Source organism: Manis javanica, chromosome 17, assembly GCF_040802235.1.
Source record: "Manis javanica isolate MJ-LG chromosome 17, MJ_LKY, whole genome shotgun sequence".
NCBI lineage: Eukaryota > Metazoa > Chordata > Mammalia > Pholidota > Manidae > Manis > Manis javanica.
The window spans coordinates 16,609,211-16,632,089 of record NC_133172.1 but is presented as its reverse complement, the minus strand read 5'-3'; the positions used below and the strand labels follow the sequence as shown (position 1 = coordinate 16,632,089).

The following is a 22,879-nucleotide window of genomic DNA, read 5'->3' as shown; positions in this document are numbered from 1 at the left end:
GGGCTCCGCGCTGCTCTGATGGACACCCCGCCCAGAGCAGCTTAGGGGACTAACCCGGTGGCTGCACCAAGAGTGTGGGTAACCGTCACAGCCAGTGGAGAAGGACAAGGCATCCAGCAAGCAGGAAAGGACTTTCTTCTCCCAGGTGACACACCTGCAACCTGCCTACAGCCACTGCTATCACCATGAAAAGGCAAAAAAAATCTGGTCCAGTCCAAGATAATTACACCTGACAAAGGAACTGCAGAGGTAGACCTAACCAGTCTCCCTGAAAAAGAATTCAAATAAAAATCATAAACATGCTGACAGAGCTGCAGAGAAATACACAAGAGCTAAGGGATGAAGTCCAGAGGGAGATTACAGAAGTAAAACAAACTCTGGAAAGATTTATAAGCAGAATGGATAAAATGCAAGAGGCCATTGATGGAATAGAAATGAGAGAACAGGAATGCATAGAAGTTGATGCAGAGAGAGATAAAAGGATCTCCAGGAATGAAACAATATTAAGAGAACTGTGTGACCATTCCAAAAGGAACAATATCTGCATGATAGGGGTACCAGAAGAAGAAGAGAGAGAAAAAGGGATAGAAAGTGTCTTTGAAGAAATAATTGCTGAGAACTTCCCCAAACTGGGGGAGGAAATAGTTGCTCAGACTATTGAGGCACACAGAATTCCCAAGGGATGGGATCCAAAGGGGACAACACCAAGACACATAATAATTAAAATGGCAAAGATCAAGGACAAGGACAGAGTATTAAAGGCAGCCAGAGAGAGGAAAAAGGTCACCTACAAAGGAAAACCCATCAGGCTATCATCAGACTTCTCAACAGAAACCTTACAGGCCAGAAGAGAATGGCATGACATATTTAATGCAATGAAACAGAAGAGCCTTGAACCAAGGATACTGTATCCAGCATGATAATCATTTAAATATGAAGGAGGGATTAAAGAATTCCCAGACAAGCAAAAGTTGAGGGAATTTGCCTCCCACAGACCACCTCTACAGGGTATCTTAGAGGGACTGCTCTAGATGGGAGCAGTCCTAAAAATAGCACAGAACAAAACACCCAACATATGAAGAATGGAGGAGGAGGGAAAAGAAGGGAAAGAAATAATCATCAGACTGTGTTTATAACAGCTCAACAAACAAGTGAGGTCAGACAGTAAGGTAGTGAACAAGCTAACTTTGAACATGTGGTAACCACAAATCTAAAGCCGCAATGGCAATAAGGACATATCTTTCAATAACCACGCTAAATGTAAATGGACTGAATGCACCAATCAAAGGACACAGAGTAATAGAATGGATAAAAAAGCAAGACCCATCTATATGCTGCTCACAAGAGACTCACCTCAAACCCAAAGACATGCACAGATTAAAAGTCAAGGGATAGAGAAAGATATTTCATGCAAACAACAGAGAGAAAAAAGCAGGTGTTGCAATACTGGTATCAGACAAAATAGACTTCAAAATAAAGAAAGTAACAAGAGATAAAGAAGGACATTACATAATGATAAAGGGCTCAGTCCAACAAGAGGATATAATCATTATAAACATATATGCACCCAATACAGGAGCACCAATATATGTGAAACAAATACGAACAGAATTAAAGGAGGAAATAGAACGCAATGCATTCATTTTGGGAGACTTTAACACACCACTCACTCCAAAGGACAGATACACCAGACAGAAAATAAGTAAGGACACAGAGGCACTGAACAACACGCTAAAACAGATGGACCTAATAGACATCTATAGAACTCTACATCCAAAAGCAACAGGATACACATTCTTCTCAAGTGCACATGGAACATTTACCAGAATAGACCACATACTAGGCCACAAAAAGAACCTCAGTAAATTCCAAAAGATTGAAATCCTACCAGCCAACTTTTCAGACCACAAAGGCATAAAACTAGAAATAAATTGTACAAAGAAAGCAAAAAGGCTCACAAACACATGGTGGCTTAACAACATGCTCCTAAATAATCAATGGATCAATGACCAAATTAAAATGGAGATCTAGCAATATATGGAAACAAATGACAACAACAACACAAAGCCCCAACTTCTGTGGGATGCAGCAAAAGCAGTGTTAAGAGGAAAGTATATAGCAATCCAGGCATATTTAAAGAAGGAAGAACAATCCCAAATGAATAGTCTAATGTCACAATTATCAAAATTGGAAAAAGAAGAACAAATGAGGCCTAAGGTCAGCAGAAGGAGGGACATAATAAAGACCAGAGAAGAAATAAATAAAATTGAGAAGAATAAAACAATAGCAAAAATCAATGAAACCAAGAGCTGGTTCTTCGAGAAAATAAACAAAATAGATAAGCCTCTAGCCAGACTTATTAAGAGAAAAAGACAGTCAACACACATCAACAGAATCTGAAACGAGAAAGGAAAAATCGCGACGGACACCACAGAAATACAAAAATTATTAGAGAATACTATGAAAACCTATATGCTAACAGGCTGGAAAACCTTGGAGAAATGGGCAACTTCCTAGAAAAATACAACCTTTCAAGACAGACCCAGAAAGAAACAGAAAATCTAAACAGACCAATTACCAGAAATGAAATTGAATCGGTAATCAAAAAATTACCCAAGAACAAAACCCCTGGGCCAAATGGATTTACCTCAGAATTTTATGAGACATACAGAGAAGACATAACACCCATTCTCCTTAAAGTTTTCCAAAATATAGAAGAGGAGGGAATGCTCCCAAACTGATTTTATGAAGCCAACGTCACCCTAATACCAAAACCAGGCAAAGACACCACCAAAAAAGAAAACTATAGACCAATATCTCTGATGAACGTAGATGCAAAAATACTCCACAAAATATTAGCAAACGGAATTCAAAAATACATCAAGAGGATCATACACCATGACAAAATGGGATTCATCCCAGGGATGCAAGGATGGTACAACATTCGAAAATCCATCAAAATCATCCACCACAACAAAAAGAAGGACAAAAACCATATGATCATCTCCATAGATGCTGAAAAAGCATTCAGCAAAATTCAACATCCATTCATGATAAAAACTCTCAACAAAATGGGCATAGAGGGAAAGAACCTCAACATAATAAAGGCCATATATGATCAACCCACAGATAACATCATACTGAACAGCGAGAGGCTGAAACCTTTTCCTCTGAGATCGGGAACAAGACAGGGATGCCCACTCTCCCCACTGTTATTCAACGTGGTACTGGAGGTCCTAGCCACGGCAATCAGTCAAAACAAAGAAATACAAGGAATCTAGATTGGTAAAGAAGAAGTCAAACTGTCACTATTTGCAGATGACATGATATTGTACATAAAAAACCCTAAAGACTCCACTCCAAAACTACTAGAACTAATATCGGAATTCAGCAAAGTTGCAGGATACAAAATTAATACACAGAAATCTGTGGTTTTCCTATACACCAGCAATGTGCTAATAGAGAAATCAGGAAAACAATTCCACTCACAATTGCATCAAAAAGACTAAAATATCTAGGAGTAAACCTGACTAAGGAAGTGAAAGACCTATACCCTGAAAACTACAAGACACTCTTAAGATAAATTAAAGAGGTCACTAACAAATGGAAACTCATCCCATGCTCATGGCTAGGAAGAATTAGTATCGTCAAAATGGCCATCTTGCCCAAAGCAATATACAGATTCGATGCAATCCCTATCAAATTACCAACAGAACTCTTCAATGAACTGGAAGAAATAGTTCAAAAATTCATATGGAACAGTCAAAGACCCCGAACAGCCAAAGCAATCCTGAGAAGGAAGAATAAAGTGGGGGGGATCTCGCTCCCCAACTTCAAGCTCTACTACAAAGCCACAGTAATCAAGACAATTTGGTACTGGCAAAAGAACAGAGCCACAGACCAGTGGAACAGAATAGAGACTCTAGACATTAACCCAAACATATATGGCCAATTAATATACGATAAAGGAGCCATGGACATACAATGGGGAACTGACAGTCTCTTCAACAGATGGAGCTGGCAAAACTGGACAGCTACATGTTAGAGAATGAAACTAGATCACTGTCTAACCCCACAAAAGTAAACTCCAAAAGGATCAAAGACCTGAATATAAGTCATGAAACCATAAAACTCTTAGAAAAAAACATAGGCAAAAATCTCATGGACATATACATGAGTGACTTCTTCATGAACATATCTCCCCGGGCAAGGGAAACAAAGGCAAAAATGAACAAGTGGGATTATATCAAGCTAAAAAGCTTCTGTACAGGAAAGGACCCCATCAATAGAACAAAAAGGTATCCAACAGTATGGGAGAACATATTCATAAATGACAGATCCGATAAAGGATTGACATCCAAAATATATAATGAGCTCATACACCTCAACAATCAAAAAGCAAATAATCCAATTATAAAATGTGCAGAGGAGCTGAATAGACAGTTTTCTAAAGAAGAAACCCAGATGGCCAACAGGCACATGAAAAGATGCTCCACATCGCTAATCATCAGAGAAATGCAAATTAAAACCACAATGAGATATCACCTCACACCAGTAAGGATTGCCATCATCAAAAAGAGAAACAACAAATGTTGGTGAGGTTGTGGAGAAAGGGGAACCCTTCTACAGTGCTGGTGGGAATGTAAACTAGTTCAACCATTGTGGAAAGCAGTATGGAGGTACCTTTGAATGCTCCAAATAGAAATACCATTTGACCCAGGAAATCCACTTCTAGGAATTTACCCTAAGAATGCAGCACTCTGGTTTGAAAAAGACAGATGCACCCCTATGTTTATCGCTGCACTGTTTTACAATAGCCAAGATATGGAAGCAACCTAAATGTCCATCAGTAGATGCATGGATAAAGAAGATGTGGTACATATACACCATGGAATATTATTCAGCCATAAGAAAAAAACAGATCGTACCATTCGCAACAACATGGATGGAGCTAGAGGGTATTATGCTCAGTGAAATAAGCCAGGCGGAGAAAGACAAGTACCAAATGATTTCACTCATATGTGGAGTATAAGAACAAAGGAAAACTGAAGGAACAAAACATCAGCAGAATTACAGAACCCAAGAATGGACTAATTGTTACCAAAGGGAAAGGGACTGGGGACGATGGGTGGGAAGGGAGGGGTAAGGGTGGGGAAAAAGAAAGAGGGCATTACGATTAGCATGTATAGTGCCTGGGGGGCACAAGGAAGGCTGTGCAACACAGAGAAGACAAGTAGTGCTTTTACAGCATCTTACTATTGCAGATGGGCAGTGACTGTGAAGGGTATGTGGGGGGGACTTGATGAAGGGGGGAACCTAGTAAACATAATGTTCTTTCTGTAATTGTAGATTTATGATACCAAAAAACAAAAAAAGAATGCAGCAGCCCAGTTTGAAAAAGACAGATGTGCTCCTATGTTTATCACAGCACTATTTACAATAGGCAAGATATGGGAGCAACCTAAGTGTACATCCTTCAGTAGATGAATGGATAAAGAAGATATGGTACATATATACAATGGAATATTATTCAGCCATAAGAAGAAAACAAATCCTACCATTTGCAACAACATGGATGGAGCTAGAGGGTATTATGCTCAGTGAAATAAGCCAAGTGGAGAAAGACAAGTACCAAATGATTTCACTCATATGTGGAGTATAAGAACAAAGGAAAACTGAAGGAACAAAACAGCAGCAGACCCACAGAACCCAAGAATGGACTAACAGTTACCAAAGGGAAAGGGACTGGGGAGGATGGGTGGGAAGGGAGGGATAAGGGGAAAATGGGGCATTACGATTAGCACACATAATGTAGGGGGTGGGGGACATGGGAAGGCAATATATACAAAGAAGCCAAGTAATGATTCTATAGCATCTTGCTATGCTGATGGACAGTGACTGTAATGGGGTATGTGGGGGGGACTTGATAATAGGGGGAGTCTAGTAACCATAATGTTGTTCAACTAATTGTACATTAACAATATCAAAATAAAAAAAATAAAGAAATAAAAAATCAGCTGACACCTCTGTTCAACAACTCCCTCTGCCAAAACATGCTTCCTTCACTGCCTTAAACATGTTCCCAAATAATTCCTAGTAAGCCTCTGGTGTACAAATTTTCATTCCTGTGTATTTTTCTGAGATCCCAGCCTATGACAAAGTATATATGTTTGAAATGCATACATTTTTTCTAGAATGGTTTCTCCAAGAAGGGAAACTGGTCTACTTAATGGCCTACTTACCTGGTACTCAATCATTTTCTGCTGTTCTTGGAAAAAGATCTGAGACCTGTGAAGGCAGAGATTGGGAAGAGGAGGATGGAGAAAGAGAGGACAGAGCCATGAGGGACCAGACCAGTCTCACAACTGCAAATTCCCTATGTAAGTCTTGTACAACAACCTATGCTTTAAATCCCTGTGGTAAAAGAAAAAAAATAGTGCCATTCAACTCAGAATATGGACATATAAAACAGACTTCCCAGGAAGTAACAACCAAGTAAGAACTGAAAGTCATTAAAAAACAAAACTCTAAAACTTGAATAACTGGGCCCAAACATCTACTGGAAAAGGGCTTCTACAATTGTTAGGAAAATATAAAGAACTCAAAGCCAAGTAAATAACTGTGTAACATTAGTAAAGCTAATGGCTACTTAAACTGTGGTACAAATAATCACTGAAAGGCTAAACCTTTGTTACTCATCCAGCAGTTTACAAAGTGTTGTCATTAAAAAATAATATTCAACAGATGAGAACAAACAACTGTTACTTTAATTAAGATGTTAAAAGAAATAACTGGATGGCTTAAATTAGAAAAAGGGAAAACCATAGTTTAAGAGTGTAAATATTTTATGATGTAATTGAATATTTAATCTTAGAACTGTATTAAAATTGTCAAGGAGATAACTCACAATTTTAAAAATTATATCTTTTATGTCTGTTTTCATTGAAATAACCTGGGATGTTGTCATCAGACTGGAAAAGCCTGCTGATCTCCAGATTCTTATCTCTACCACTAATTTTAATTAAAAAGAACTAGAGCTCCTTGGAAAAATGATTGAGTCCACATTGAAGCAAAGAACACAAGATACACCTCTGTAATCCTGAGTATCAGAAAGCAAAGACACTTCCTTAGTAAATGGCTCCTGGCAAGGGGGCACAGGAGCCAGCCTCAAGGGGCTTCACCCATGAAGAAGTGCTGAGAGAAAACTGGCTGTATCTAAAGCTAAATATACATTTACATTATGGCCCAGTAGTTCAATATGAATTCATATGCTCACAAAGTTTCAGTCTGTTCTTAAAAACTATGAACTTGTAATGATATTTGACAATCACAATATTAAATTTTTTCTCTGAGAATAATAGGTACTATAATTTTATATAGTGTTACAGAAGTTATAACTTCTATAACAAGGAGGCTTCCTATTTCTAAAACATCCACATATTAGGAAATATGGAACTATTTGGTACTAAATTGGTACTAAACATTAATAAAGAATGTTCAAGTTTTTCACTCACAGCGGTACGAAACCTTATAGAGGTCTGAAAATACTTTGTGTAGGCAACAGCCTGAAACTGAAAATCCACAATTAGGAGCAACGAGGGCTCCCACACATGGCTGATGGGACTGTAATTTGGTTCAACCATTTTGGAAAACTGGCTATATTTACCAAAGCTGAAGGGCTTCTGATTGGTTTAGTGATTAGCAGAAGACACCAGTTTTAAGAGAAATAAACTGTTTCAAAATAAGTATTTTCCTAGCTTTATTTTATAGAAGTCCTTTCTCACTAATCTACTGACAAATTACCTTTTGAAAAGGATAATAATTCTAAAGTGCTGGAAATATCCTCTATTATGATTTGGGTGGTGGGGACACATAATGGAAAATTTCATACACTACAGAGCTAAATGAGTTAATAATTTCCTTTTCTCTTATGGACAATAAATATCTCATCTCTTTATTGTACCAAAATGCTGTGAAATACTGTACAGGTCATAAAGCATGATTAGTGTGAAAGAGGCATTTAACTATGGTATCAGTAATGGAAAAGACTGAGCAGTGAGCTTATTGTTTCTTTTAAAAAATGTTTACATATAATAAATGAATCATTTTAGTGGTATAATTTGTTGAGTTTTGACAAATGTATTCACCCATGTAACCACCACACAATCAGGATATGAATATTCCCATCACCCTGGAAACTTCCTTTAACCCCTTCCCTTTGTGCCTTTTGATAAGAAACACCCTGTTCACAGCTATAGTAATGAATTTGTTTCAGTGGAGTTAAAACGAACTATTTATATTCCCGTCTCTTCTACAGAAGAATTAAAAAGTGATATTATTGAATGTTAAATAAAACAGATACAGTTTTGCTTAAATAATAAATTAATCAAGTTATACAAGTAAGTCAAAAAAGTTTTAAAAAGGTCTGAGCTACTACTGTTTGAAGTTCACTTATATAAATAAAGGTCAGAAACAGGCAACTCCGACCTCTGTGATGGCTTTGGGCAGGCACTGTTCTGGAGGGATGGGGGAAGCCTTCGGGGTGCAAGAAATAGTCTTTATCATGATCTGGGTGGTGAGTACATGAGGGTGCACAAATGGAAAAATTCATTAAGCTACTCACTGTTCTCTATGCAAGTTACAAGTTTTTAAAAAACAAAAAAACCACAATTCCATTATTTTTAAAAATGTATGTGTAGAAAAATGTTATTGGTGGTTCAGTTTGGGTGGCAGAATGTTTCTACCCCTGACTGTAATTTTAACACACACACACACACACACACACACACACACACACACACACACACACTTCATTATTTACACATTTCATTCCTGGTTTACTGCCTTTTTTCATCATGAAAGCCACAGGAGGGTCTGAAAAGAGGGAGGAGTTTCTCTGAGAACTGAACTATCCACTAGGAGTTGAGCTGGCAGGAAAAGCCTGGGGCCCAGCGGGTGGGGAAAGTTAATCCTGCTTTGGTTCATTACTCACTCCTCTAAGAGGGTGCACTCCCTCCCTCACCTTGCTTGACATGGCTACTTCACCTCACCTGGTCTCCATGGCTGCAAGGTTCCAACTGAATGGTGGTGTGGCCAATGTGCTGACAAATGTGTGCCCTGATGCCTGTGTTCAGTCCTGGCTCTGTGACCATCTGGGTCTGTGGTCTGGGAAAGCCAGCCACTTATAAATGAGATGGCAGCATCACTGGATGCTAAAACCACTGGTGAAAGTTGGGTGAAAAACAGGATATTGACAGAGAACCTAAATAGCCACCCTCAAGATATTTATTGATTAAAAAAGGAAAAACAGTAAATCTACACTGGAGAAACCTGGCAGACATCACCTTAACCAAGTGATTAGTTAACATCGTAAGTGATGAGACAGATTAACACGTCCCCTCTGATATGATGTACTGAAGGACACAACATCCTTCTGTGGTATCCTGCCCAAAACGCATACCTGAATCTAATCATGAGGAAACATCAGACAAAACCATATTGAGTGACACTAGAGAAAATAACTGACCTGTACTCTTCAAAATGTTGACTTCATGAAAGACAAAGACGGAGGAACCAATCCCGATTAAAGGACACTAAAGGAATATGTCAACCAAAGGCAGCATGTGATCCTGAATTTGATCCTAGAATGAAGAAAGAAAAGTTGCTATAAAACAACGTTGTTAGTTGACATCTGAATATGGACTATGATTAGATAATAGTGTTAAATCAGTGTAAGTTGCCTGATTTTGAAAATTACATTATAATTATATAGGAAAATGCTCTTATTCATAGGAAATACACACTGAAGTATTTTGGGGGTAAGGAGCAACATGCCTAAACATGTAGAGAGAGAGCGACGGTGTAAATGTGGTCTTGGCTGGGTGAACTTAGATAAAGGATAGATAAGGGCCCACCAATAATATTCCTGCAAATTTTCCAAATAAAGTTTAATTTTAAAAAAATCTACAGCTTCAGTAGGTCTACGGATCCTGCCACCACCATTCTGAGAATCCAGGAATTTTTCTGCCCCAGGTCAGGATGGCGTGAACTCCCTGTATTCCCAGAAGACAGATAAGGTGGCAAAAATGACAAAGGAGCAACTAAGAGTCCAGAAAGAATAAGGGAATGGGTAGTCCATGTCCCATAACACAAAACGGCAGAATGTAGTGGGCTGGATCAATGTCCCCCTATCCTAAGAGAACATGCCTGTCACACTGGCCTTCCCTGTCTGCCCCTTCACTCCTGTCTGTCTCCCTGAATCTTGGGGCCAACCCTTTTCCCACCATGCAACCACTGAGGGTCCCTGGAAAGAGTCTTGGTCAGCTTCTAGCTCAGGGATGATGCTATTTCCAGTTCCTATGAGTCTTTGCCCTGGCAAGAGGTCTGGGTCCCTGGATGACTCCATCAGAAGGAATTCTGTCCCAAGTTCCCCTCTCTGGGATTAGAGGGTGTTTCACCCGGCCTGCTAGGCCCTCACAGCTCCATCTCTGAACAGGAACTCACCCTCAGCTGCAGTCCCAGGCAGGGCCTTCTATACATGTGAACAAGGTCCTATGGCCCTGTAGAGAGTCCTGCTGCCCAGTGAGGTGGTGGGACCCAAAGGTGTACAGGACACTCAGGGAGCCTGAAGACAAGCAGACCCCATGGTGAAAGTCATTCAACAGTCCTCACCAAATACTCTCTGGGGCGTAAGGGGAAGAAGCCTGCAGAGGACTTTGCCTGAGACATAGTTGAGTAATGGTTGCTCTGAGTTTGGTGCAACAGGAACTTCTAGAAAGACCTGAGCCTGGGAGTCATTCAGGCAGAAGTTCAAAGCCAAGTAATTCCTCTAACTGACTGAGGAAATCTAGGCCAGACAAGTTACCTCCCTGGGTAAAAAGAGGAACCATATATGACAAAGACAATTTTTAAAAGCCCATCCTGAGAGGCTTTCCAAAAGTTATCTCATTTTTAACATATACTCAGGTTTGGTTGAAAGGGCCTAAATTATGAGCAGCAAAAAGATACCTTCATCCCCTTTATCACTTAGGAAATTACAAGGGTTTTAGAAACTCTGTGCCAGAAATGGGACTGAAGACCAAATATATATTTATTATAAATCACAGTATCACACAGAATAAATTAAGGGCAGAAAACAGTAACTGGGTGCATATGGTGAAATATGGTGCATATGGAGAATTTTTTTTCAGTTTCCTTCAACAATGAAGTAAAAACTGTTTAGTATTTTTCATTAAAAAGCAGATTATTTTTCTTCTAGAGGGGCCCATATGCACACGGCAAAGTCATGGGGCCACATGCTCTGATTAAGTAAGGAAATGTGGAAAACAAGGTTCTCTTCCTCCCTCAGCCCCAAGTTCTTCCCCAAACAGCACCTATGGGGAGAATCTAATGAAGAATGAAGTCAACCATTATTTTTCTTGGTAAAGTCAGTCTTGGTACCACCATGCAGTCAGGCCCCTAATAGCAGCCATCTGAAGGACCACCATCTCCTCTTTACCCATGTGATTGTAACTCACACATCTTTATTACCAGTCCCTAAGATTTTAACTCAAAAGCCTTAGGTTACCACATAAATACCATCATCTGGAAGCTCTCAGGCACAAATTTATAACCAGATAGATCATGGATTTCTTCTTGCCACTCACAGAAGTGAACTTAGTATCTCTTCCCTCATCCTATTCTTCTTCTTGGGTCACAGCCTTTGTCTCCTGAAATTGTATAACATGTTTTGAAATTCTGGCAGGTTGTCTCACTACTTATTTTTCAGAAATATCCTTGTAGATAAGGTTAACTAATAATGCTTAATCTGTATATATTGATTTTTAAAAGATCAGATTATTCAGTTTTCCCTTTTTTGCTTTTTTAACTCATTAATTTCTCCTTTTATATTTATTGATTCCTTCTGCTTTTCATATATACTCTCTAGCTTCCTCAATTAAATATTTAGTCATGACAGAAAATTAAACCACAGAAAACTACCCACAGTTCAGTATTACTCAGCTGGAGACACTATCCCACATCTCATCTGGCTTTTTCCATTTTGATTTTTAAAATAAACAATATGATTCACTGTCATAGAATAAATGAAACCACGACTTAAGTTTTTAACACATAAGTACCATGTCATCAAGTTTTGATAGTCCTACCACATTTCTATATCTTATTTCTTTTCCTTCTCCAGCTCCCAATCGCAAAAATTTATCTGGCCCAGAGTGGGCCCCTACAGGTCTCCTGTCTCTATGGGTCATTTTGTCACTTTAAGGTAGAGCAAGGAAATGGGACAAGGGTCATGCCATAGTAAAATCTACTTAGCCTGTAAAAAAGACCCAGCTTATTCTTTAACGTGACCTTTATGCTATTCTCCCCCCTCTTCACCAGTCACCTTAATCAATTAAGGAACACTGTAACCAGGACAAGAGACAGACCTCTGGAGTGTAAACAAACCTACATGGGTAGAAAATGCCAAGATCTGGATCAACACGGTCACCTAAATAAACCTATTCTTAAGACAAAACTTAAAAAGAATAATTAGCCATCTGTACATACCATGCCTTATGCCGATCCCTATCCAAAAGACCCCACAAAACCCCAAACCCGAAACCTTTAAAGCACACCTCCTCTCTGAGGTGCCCACACTTCCCCTTTGAGTGCATCCTCTGCTTAAATAAAATTTTCTTGCTGCATAAGCCTAGTGCACTTTATATCTGAATTCTTCTTCAAGGCAAAGACAAGAACTCACTGACATCCACCACCAGTGGTGTCTTTTTCGCTTTGCTGTTTCATTCATCCTACAAGCCTTTAGTGCAAGTCTTTCTCTCTGTTTTCTCTCCAACAAGTAGGGAAGTGGCTCGGAAACCTCTGGGTAGGGAGGGGCTTGCACTCTCCTGCCACCCGGGTGACCCACATGGAACCTTAGCCATTCAATCATGTTCTTTCGCAGCCTGCCTGAAAGTCTCCTTTTCCTTTCCTTTGGAAAGCTCTCAGGATAAAAACTCACTCCATCTAGTGCTCCAAGGGTTCCCCAAGTTCAGTGGTGGTTGGGATGTAGTTCCCACACCGTGCAGATCAAGTGGACAATGTCAGGTGACTCTGGCTTTAGGAGGTGGCAAGGGATTTACCCTAAGCTGAGCAGGAGTTCAATGAACTTTCCTCTTCTGCCTCTGTTCGTCCTTGCCATTTACCACCTACAAGGCTGCATAAATAAAAAGGCCATTTTTCCTGGTACTATGCAACTCTGACACTTGCTGCTACTCTCACTTGAATGAACTCCTTTCTTGCTTGCACTGTTTGGACCTGTTCTCAAATTCTTTCCCAAACAGAGTCTAAAGCCCTCCCTCCCCTGTTCCGGCTGAAGTTTCACCTAGCCGGCAGCAGAGACCTCCCCTGACAGGACAGCCTTGCAACAACAATGACCTGACAACTCTTTCTCTGTAACTAGTCAATCTCCCAAGATGTTCTCTGTGCTATTTAGAAGGTCTGAGCTCTGGCTCATGGTCTAACTCGACATTTTAACCAGCCTTTTACATTTCCAATGTGCAGCTTCTATTTTATATGTAAATAGGACACATCATTATTTGTACTGATAGTTACATGGGGGATAAAGGAAAGTCCCAACTAATACATGTAGAAAGAATGATGAATTAGAAAATCACCATTTGGCAATCATAACAGTACTAATTGATTCAGGTAAGAATCATTAATGGATATTAACACTCGTGAATAAAAGTCTGAGGTATTTACATAGCTTCAAAATATTTTCCCGTAAGATACTTATTAACACAACTTTATAGTGGAATACTTTGGTGGACATGACTTTAATCAAGTGACCAAAACTGACATTACCAGCACTATGACAAACCAATACCATGCCTCTCCTGATACAGTATATTGACACAATGTTACTATATTAATACAATGTTACTTCTGTGGTATTCCTGTCAAAAATGTACATGACTCTAACCATGAGGAAAAAATCAGAAAAACTCAAACTGAAAGACACCCTATGAAAAATAACTGGCTTGTACACCTCAACATGTCAAAGTCCAAGAGGCAAAAAATGACTGAAAAAATATTCCAAATTGAGAGTCCAAAGAGAGAGGACAACTAAAAGCAACATGTAATCCTGGATGAGAATCTTGGACCAGAAAAAAAATTTCTCTAAAGAACATTACTGGGACAACTGGAAAAACCTAAATAAGGTCTGTGGATTATGCTACTACTATTATAATAATAATACTCTTTCAATAGTGTGATATAATGAGTCATAAGAAATACATATGTGGTCATTCAGATGACCACATATATATTTCCCAGTTTATATCTGGTCTTCGTCCACAGTTCCTGAAAACACTGCCGTCTTAAAGGTGAAACGAGTATTTGTCATGTTTTTGAGAGACTACCCCCATCCAAGGGCGGGGGCTGAAGGTTGCATCAGGCAATGGCCAATAATTTAGTCAATCATGACTATGCAATGAAGCCCTCACAAAAACCCCTAAGAGGAGCTTACCGCTCTCTTGCTTTGCCTGCTCTGCTTGGCTGGATCTCAGTCGGGGAGAGTGTCTATGCTTGGGGAACCAGAACACCTCCACATGCCACTGAGCTAGGCCCCAAGCTCCACGAGGGCAGAAGCTCCTTTATTTTGGACCTTGCCCTTTGTATCTGGCCCAGCACTTAGAGTCTTGGTCCCACTTAACATTTGATCCCTTCAATGCACTTTGATTAATGTGAGGAAAAATAAAAAAGGGGGAGAGAGGTTTCAAAAAGAGTTTTGAGATGGTCTTTGGCCCTGAGGGACTAGACCAAACTGGCTGCTCATCAGCTGAGGTACGTCACATGAGTGAGGTGTGTTCCCATTACGCAGGGCTGCAGCTTCAAATCCTTGAAAAAAAATGTTAACTTTATCCTTTAAAGTATCCTTTATTAAACTGGTAAACGTGTTTTCCTGAGTTCTGAGAGCTGCTTTAGCAAATTAATAGAACCTAACAAGGCAGTTGTGGGAACCTCCAATCTGTAGCCAGTAGGTCAGAAGCACAGGTAACTGCCTGGGGCTTGTGACCAGTGTCAGGAGTTGGGGATGAAGGGCAGTCTTGAAGGATGGAGCCCCTAACCTGGGGAATCTGGTGCTGTCTCTGGGCATGTAGCATCAGAATTGAGTTCTTGGGACACACTGCTAGGGTTTGAAAATCACTTGTTGTTAGTGGGAACACCCCCTCCCGTATGCTTACATACACTGGAATCATGTCCGGGAACCTGAATGGAATTATACTACTCTTACTGCTGTGTATAATATTGATATTGTTGTATATATTTGTAGGAGGAAAAGACTGTAAGTATACTTGTAAGTAGTAATACTATTTGAGTGTTAACTTTCTTACTTTGATAATTACATTGTAGTCATATAAGAAAATGTCCTTTCACTCAGGACACCCACATTAGGGGTAAAGGGCCATAATGTTTGCAACTTACTATCAAATGGTTCAAGAAAAAAAAAACTTAATGTGTGTGTGTGTGTGTGTGTGTGTGTATATATATATATATATATATATATATATATATATATATATAGCAAGAAAATGAAGTTATTTGCACATAAAAGGAAAATTTTAACAATGCAGAATCTGGTGAGACTGTAATAGGAATTTTTGTACTATTCTTATTTTTCTACATCTGAAATTATTTGAAAACAAATACCCCTAAGTTTGTAGAAAGGAGAACAAGATGGGAAGAGCTATGAGTCAAAGGTTAGTAGCTTTCTGAGATAGGTTGGATGTGAGGGACAGAGGCTTCTCTGCCCCAGAGTAAACCTACCAGATCTTCCAGGTTCCCAGAGAAAGACTCTTCTCAGAAAACCCATTTGCTGAGCCATTGTGTCAAGGCCCCAGGACAGGCAGTCCCTAAAGAGGCTCTTTTTCAAGGGGCCTTATTCACATCTCTGCTGCCAATGGTCAGTCTCCAAAGAATAAGATATTTCGACCAGAGGGCTCAGATCCCTCCAAACTACCTAGAGAAGAGCCATCTCAACTTGTTGATGTCATTAATAGGACCCTGACTCCAAGTCCACTCAAAACCCTGGGGCTTCCAAAGGGAATATAACACAAAAGAGTTATCTCAAATGGCCAAGCCAAGGCTACAGAATTTTGACCTGGTGTTTGTCTGGTTTCAGAATTTCTAACAAAACTTCTCCATGGTATAAATGTTTTGGCTTCAGATTATTTCTATGATTCCATTTAATTCAAGTTCAAAAAAATAGACAAAACTAATCCATTGTATTAGACCCAGAGGTGGCAGTGGGTATTGGCTGATAACGAAGCTTTCAGGATGCTAGAGATGATATACACCTTGATATAAGTTTTGTTTACATGGTTCTCTGCAATGTAAAAATTCATTGAGCCATACCCCTAAGATAAGCATATGTGACTATATGTGTGTTATACCCTCAAAAAAGAATATTTAATGATCTGGAAGAATGTTAGTTGTATAAATAAAATAATCCGAATTTAAACTTAAAACTTTTTTTCACACAGAGTCACATACTGCCTCCCCTGCACCCCACTATCATGTATGAATGTCCTATTTAATTTAGGTTCAAAAACAGGCAAAATGAATCTGTGGTGTTAGAAGTTGAGACAATGGTTCTGCTTGGCTGGGTAGTGACTGGGAGGGTGTATAATGAGGGCTTTTGCGGAGCTACAATGTTCTGTTTTCTGATCCGAGCACATTACCCAGGTGTGTTCCCTTTGTGACAATTTATTGAGCTGTATATTTATGTACATTTTTGCATGTATCTTATATCTCAATAAAAGGTTTACGTTAAAAAATTTTTAAAGAAAAATTCTTTGCTCCCAAGTCTGGCACTGACTGCAGTGTGGGTGATGAAGGAAAATAGCTAGAGGAAAAAATGCCCTAACTCCTTACTCAAGCTCATGACTTCTGCTTCAAAACAACTGTCTTTGATTCTGTGCAAATGAAAAACAGGTTATCATCTGCTCTATAAATGAAAGCTTGACATGTACAGCTTCTGAAAGTGTTACCTGCTTACCTCTCGGTGTCCTTTTTTTCTTAAGATGTTATAGTCATTGTGTTTTGTCTGAAGACTACATAAGGATCAAATATAATGCTTTAAAAATAATTAAAATATCATTTTGAAAAAAATATCATTTTGGCATTTCACCCTTTCATTAAGCTAATGGTCAAAAGTTTATTTCGATTTTATTTGTAATAATTTCTCAGCCCATCTTAATCTCCAATAGTTTGACTTTAATTTCAGTGAAGATTAGTTTTCTAAAAGGAGCTTTAATTTTATGTGTGTGTGGGAGGGGGTATCTTTATTGAATTGTTCTACCAGGGTTTTATAAGGAACAGATTCGGAGGTCAAATGTGCTATGCCTAAAAATACAGAATAAGGCAAAAAGATTATTAGAACACAGTAACTTCCAGATCCAGTTTCTTTTCCCTATGTGATTTCCTTCTTTTTTTTTCCTTCATCCTTATAGAGATGTAAGCGATACTTAACATTGTATGAGTTTACAGTGCAAAATGATTATTACCACAGGGTTAGTTAACACCTCCACCATGTCACATAGTTACTTTTCTTGTGTGTGTGGTGAGAATAGTTTTTAAAGTGAACCTAGATAAAAGTATTTTCCAAATGCTCTCAAAGTTTGCTCTCTCAGCCAAATCTTTTACAATATCAGTTTAGGTACTTACTCAGTAAACTCTTTGTTTTCTAACCACAGGCAAGGTCACATCCATCCTAGCTGCCATGGATTCGGAATAGATTTCCAGAAACCAGCCTTACTCTCGAGATGCTGTGACAGATGGACATGTCATTACCTTTGCCAGAAAGAACCTTAAAGGAAACATTAGAAGAATTATGCATTAAATCCTTGGCAAAAACAACAATAATAACACGTTACTTTATTTTAACATTTGATCCCTTCAATGCACTTTGATTAATGTGAGGAAAAATAAAAAAGGGGGAGAGAGGTTTCAAAAAGAGTTTTGAGATGGTCTTTGGCCCTGAGGGACTAGACCAAACTGGCTGCTCATCAGCTGAGGTACGTCACATGAGTGAGGTGTGTTCCCATTAAGCAGGGCTGCAGCTTCAAATCCTTGATTCCCATATCCCGGACCTCAACACCAACACCATTAAACCTTCTCATCATAGAGATACATGGTGTCCCCAGTCTACAAACCCCCGGGGTCCTTTTAGTCCCTGATATGCCCAAATATCCAAGTATCAAAGCTCACTGATTCATTCTGATTGCCTAACAGTAGACTACACATATCACCAGTAACATCACAAGCCTAACGCCCACAAGCCTACCTCCCCCACAATTACTGACAGTCCCAATCGCTGACCCCCATTGATTCCTCTATTCCCTATTCCTTGATCTACAAAAGTCCAATCGCTAATACCTTCAGATCCTCCCATCGGTGACCTAAGGGAAGTCTTCATCACTGATGGCCTAAAGCACTTTTCCAAACATTGGTTCCCTCACTACTGAACCTCAAAGTTTCCATAATCGCCAGTTCCAGGTACCCAAACAGAACTTGGAACCGCCAATCACTGACCCCTTCAGCCTTCTGAACACTTAGCCCTAATGCCGTTCAAGCCAGCGTCTTTGAAGAACCCCACTTGGCCCCTGGACTCCTGAAGACGACCAAAAACTGACCCCATGCACTCTGCCAATCAAGAAGGCAAGAACCCTTATTTATTGATTCCCACATACTCCCAACCCATCTTCTTCACGATACTGCCAATGACTCCCACAAACCTCTGCCCGCCACCACAGACGACCCCCACCGAGGTTCAGACGCCCACTTAACCCTTCAGTCCCCTTGTCTCTGACTCTTACGAGCACCCATAAATGACCCAGTCGGGCCACCGTAGTCGACCGATTACCATCCTACAGAGGTCCTGAATTTTGACTGTTCCTCACAGTGACTTTTCCCATTTTTCTTGGATGCGCGACCGTAACCCGAGGCCGTACCATGCCTCCTCACCACACTATAAGCTCTTCCTAGCGCGACAGGCCGGTGCGCAGACTCAGTCGCAACTTCGAAGCCGTCGGCCGCCACCTGGCAACCTTCCGGAGATCAGGATTCTGGGTTCCTGAATTTTAATGAGAAGTGTGATGACCCCGCCCTCTTGGGGATGCGTTTGTAGGGGCGGCCTTGCTTACGTCTGTTCCGTACAGCGGATGACCGGGGCCTTTCCTAACCCGGAGGATTGGGCTGTTTTAGGGCGGGGAGAAGCATGCGCTCCTGGGTCCCTAACACAGCCGCTGCTGCTGCTTTTCCATTTCAGAAACTCAAACCTGTGACCAATATGACTGACCTCGAAGCTGAGCTTTGTCTCCAGAAGCGCAAGTAGTGAGGTAAGATGGCCGCGTACATGTATACCGGTTTTTACGGGAAATGGGCGCGGCCATCTTCTCAGAGGAGCTCCTGTAAAGCCAGGTAAATCTTTTTCTGGTTCAGTTGTAGGAGCTGGAGAACAGCAAAGGAGAGAAGCTCTTCCCTTGAGAGCCGGAGGCCCTCTGAGGAAGGACCAAGACAGCGGAGAGAAAGAGCTGCGGAAGGGCTCGTTCCAAGTTCTTAGTCCTTACGGAAAGAAAAAGTTGAAAGCGGGAACTTAATGTTAGGTGACTTTGGCCGATTTAAGACAAGGATGTGAATACCGGCCGTTTATTTCGCAGGTAGGAGATGGGGAAGTGCGAGGGGATGGAAGGAAACCAAGACAGAGTGCACCAATGAGATTACCCTTGTGAGCAATGGGGTCTTAGTCCAGTGGGGAACCGGAGATGTGCAGAAACCACCTCCAAGTTGTCCCACACGAGGGCCGATGAAGCTGAGATACTTAGACATCATCTCCTGTTTCCCACTTTTGAGCGCTACTGAAGGGACCTTAAAGCTCCAGCACTTACAGCCTGCCTCATGGTCAGGCCTCAGGCAGCGTCTGTAGGTGCCTGCAAGGAAAAGCCAGCTGTCGGCACAAGGGAATGGTGAGTGCCCAGGGAAGCGGCGGGCTATCGACAGCCTTAAACAGTCCTGCTTGTTTAATACCATCAAAACAGTGCCCTACACATCACAGTCATTGGAACATCTCTAGAAATGGCTGCCTTATGAAACTAGCTTTTTAAAAACCACAACTCCAGCTGGTGGTCATACCAACTAGTATAACAGTTGACCTTCAAAATGGCTCCCAATGACTCCTAATCCTGGTAACCACGACCTTGGGCAGTATTCTTCCATATTGTATCAGGGCTGGTCTGTGAGGCTAGTAGAATACAGTAGAAGCAATGGCATGTTACTTACGAGTTTAAGTTCAAAATGACATCTTGGCTTCTGCCTTGGAGGTGCTTGCTCTCCCTCTCAAATAACTGTACTTGGGGAGAAGTTAACTGCCATGCAATGAGGACACCGAGACAGCCTATGGAGAGGCCCATGTAGCAAGGAGCTGAGACCCAACAGCCACGGAGGAACTGCTGCCCTCCTATATCCAAGTGGGTCGTCTTGGAAGCAGATTCTGCAGCCCCCACTAACAGACTGACTGCAACCACATGAGGGGCTTAGAACTATCCAGCTAGCAGCTCCCAGATTCTTGACCTATAGAAATTGTGTAAGATACTAAATATTTGCTTTAAGCTTCTGAGCTTGGGAGTAATTCGCTATGCAGCAATAGATAACTTCAGTGCTGTGGTAAAAATGCTATAACTGATATTTGTAGATTCCTTAAATTCCTATACTTGTGAGGTTGTTCTGTCAAATTGGGATTATTAGCAGTTTCCTCTCCTACATGATAGAGAAATTAAATGCCTGTGGCTCTGCTAGATTTTAAACCTTTAATAAAGAGTTTAAGAGTCTTGCTTCATTGGAATTAATACAAGTGGCTAATGTGACAGTGATTTGAAGTGATTACAGTGATTGATGAAAATGACCATTTATAGAGTGCCTGTTACATGCCTGGTCTGTTACTGGCCTGCTGCCTTCAAGAATTGCTCTCATTCTACAAAGGCAAAGGGAAAGAGAGCCTTAGAGGGACTTGTGCTGCAGATTAAATGCTCTGCCTCAGAAATGATACATGATGGCATTTCCTCTCACTCTTTGAATAGTCCCCCAACCACATGACAGAAATACAATCCTACTGTAAGCTTGGAATGGGGACTGCTAGAAATATATAGGGAACAACATTAAAAGAAGGCCACAAACACTGTGAGAACAATGTTATCATCACTGTCCTGCAGAAATTGCATCCCAGAGGTGAGGTGACCTGTCCATAGTCTCTCAGCCAGTAAGTAAAAAAAAGGAATCAGCCAGCTATGTCTGTTTTGTACAAAGGTAAAAGATTATCACCATTATTAAATTTTACTAAAAATATATTAGAACTTGAGTATATCTAAAGCATTGAATTAGGGAACAAAGAAGGAACAGGTTTCCAATAAAAATTGAGGATACTCAGAGCTGAGGTCTAGTTGGGGAAAGAGTACACATGGAAAGAGGAAATGGGTAAAAAAAATGTACAAAATAATACACACTATAGGGTTCAATTCATGTGAGGCTCAAGAACAGGCAAAACAAATCTATTGAGTTATAAATCAAAGAGCAATTGATGCTAGGGACTTAGGACTGAAGAGAGTTTCTTGGGGTTATGAAAATGTTCTATATCTTGTTTTGGGTGGTGGCCTCATGAGTCTATATAATTGTCTAGACTCATCAGAGTGAACACTTAGGATCTGTGCTTTTATTATATGTAAATTATATGTTAATTTTAAAAAGAAAAAGCAGTGTTCAGAGTATTGAGTGGTTATATGGGCCTGGGAACAGAGAGAGAGGGGTGACAGAAGTGACAGCTTTACCATAGTCTGGAAACACGGGACTGCCAAGTCCATTATCTACACTGTGGCTTATGACAGTGTCTCTGCTAGGCAGAAGAATTAGAGACAGCCTTCAAGGATTCATGGCTTGACAAATAAAAAGCTCTGAGCTAACCCAGCCTGCACTGACCATCAGCTCTCATTTACTCCCTTGGCCTGATGACAATAACAAGACGTGGTAGCCCTGGCCACTGTCATCATTTAAAGGAATGCAGGGCCCAAGTTGGTCTAACAGCTCTTCCCTCCTTTGGAGCAGAAAGGACTCTGTCCTGACCTGAGTAGTAATAAGGCTTTGCCCTTGTATGAATGAAGACTTTCAGATCTGGGTGGTATGTAACTGTGCCCTGGATCAAAGTAGATCCAGAGACTAGCCTGGAATAAGCAAAGGCCACACCCCCTCCTGGTGTGTGCATGCGTGTGTGGTCTGAGCATGGGGGTCATGAGTGAAATAAGTCTCAAAGTATAATTTTCAAAAGTAAAACATGATATTCAAAGATCCATTTATTAATGAGGGGAATTAGCAGGCTTGGAATTTGATTCAAAATAAACAAGTATGTATATAGTCAGTGGAAAAAAGAACCTTGGAATAAGATTACAAAGTTAGATACGAAACTAGTGTCCTATAAGGCAATATAATTAAAACCTTTAAGGTTATCTTTTTTTGTACAGAATCGGTTTGCATCTATAGCAGACAAATATATGAAATGCATCAGTTGTCTACAAATTTAACATCAGTCTGGATCCTAATTAGTAATAAAAAGCCAATCTCACAAAGGTACATTCTTCTAGAGTAATGAGTTCTCAAACTGGTGCAGTTTTAATCCCCAGGGGATATTTGGCAATGTGTGGAGAAAATTTTGGTTATCACAATGTGTGTAAGGGGTGCAAGGTACAGAACAGAATGCTACTGGCATGTGGTGGGTAGAGGCCAGGGACGCTTGCAACCATTCTGCAATGGAGAGGACAACCTTCCATAATAAAGAATTATCTGGCCCAAAATG

General features: G+C 40.3%; 1 protein-coding gene and 1 long non-coding RNA gene across 9 annotated transcripts in view; one reads left to right on the top strand and one right to left on the bottom strand.

Moving 5' to 3' along the window:
- The window catches only part of ZNF793 (zinc finger protein 793), a 36,990-nt gene extending 17,881 nt beyond the window's left edge, over positions 1-19,109 (bottom strand). For 2 of the 8 annotated variants that reach the window (XM_037013863.2, XM_037013864.2), the window contains exons 1-3: positions 18,905-19,059; positions 17,707-17,848; positions 9,527-9,641 (exon numbers count right to left, since the gene is read on the bottom strand). Coding sequence is in view for 6 of the 8 variants with exons in the window: in XM_037013856.2 (XP_036869751.1) it covers positions 6,243-6,257 (15 nt within the window). In the remaining 2 variants the exon portion in view is untranslated. The other 6 variants (XM_037013856.2, XM_037013854.2, XM_037013858.2 and 3 more) reach the window with 6 other exon arrangements.
- Positions 19,110-19,243: 134 nt separating this feature from the next.
- The window catches only part of LOC118971627 (uncharacterized), a 28,463-nt gene continuing 24,827 nt past the window's right edge, over positions 19,244-22,879 (top strand). The window contains exons 1-2 of the long non-coding RNA XR_005060141.2: positions 19,244-19,379; positions 19,483-20,006. This is a non-coding gene — a long non-coding RNA (uncharacterized lncRNA). The remainder of the gene's footprint in view (positions 19,380-19,482; positions 20,007-22,879) is intronic.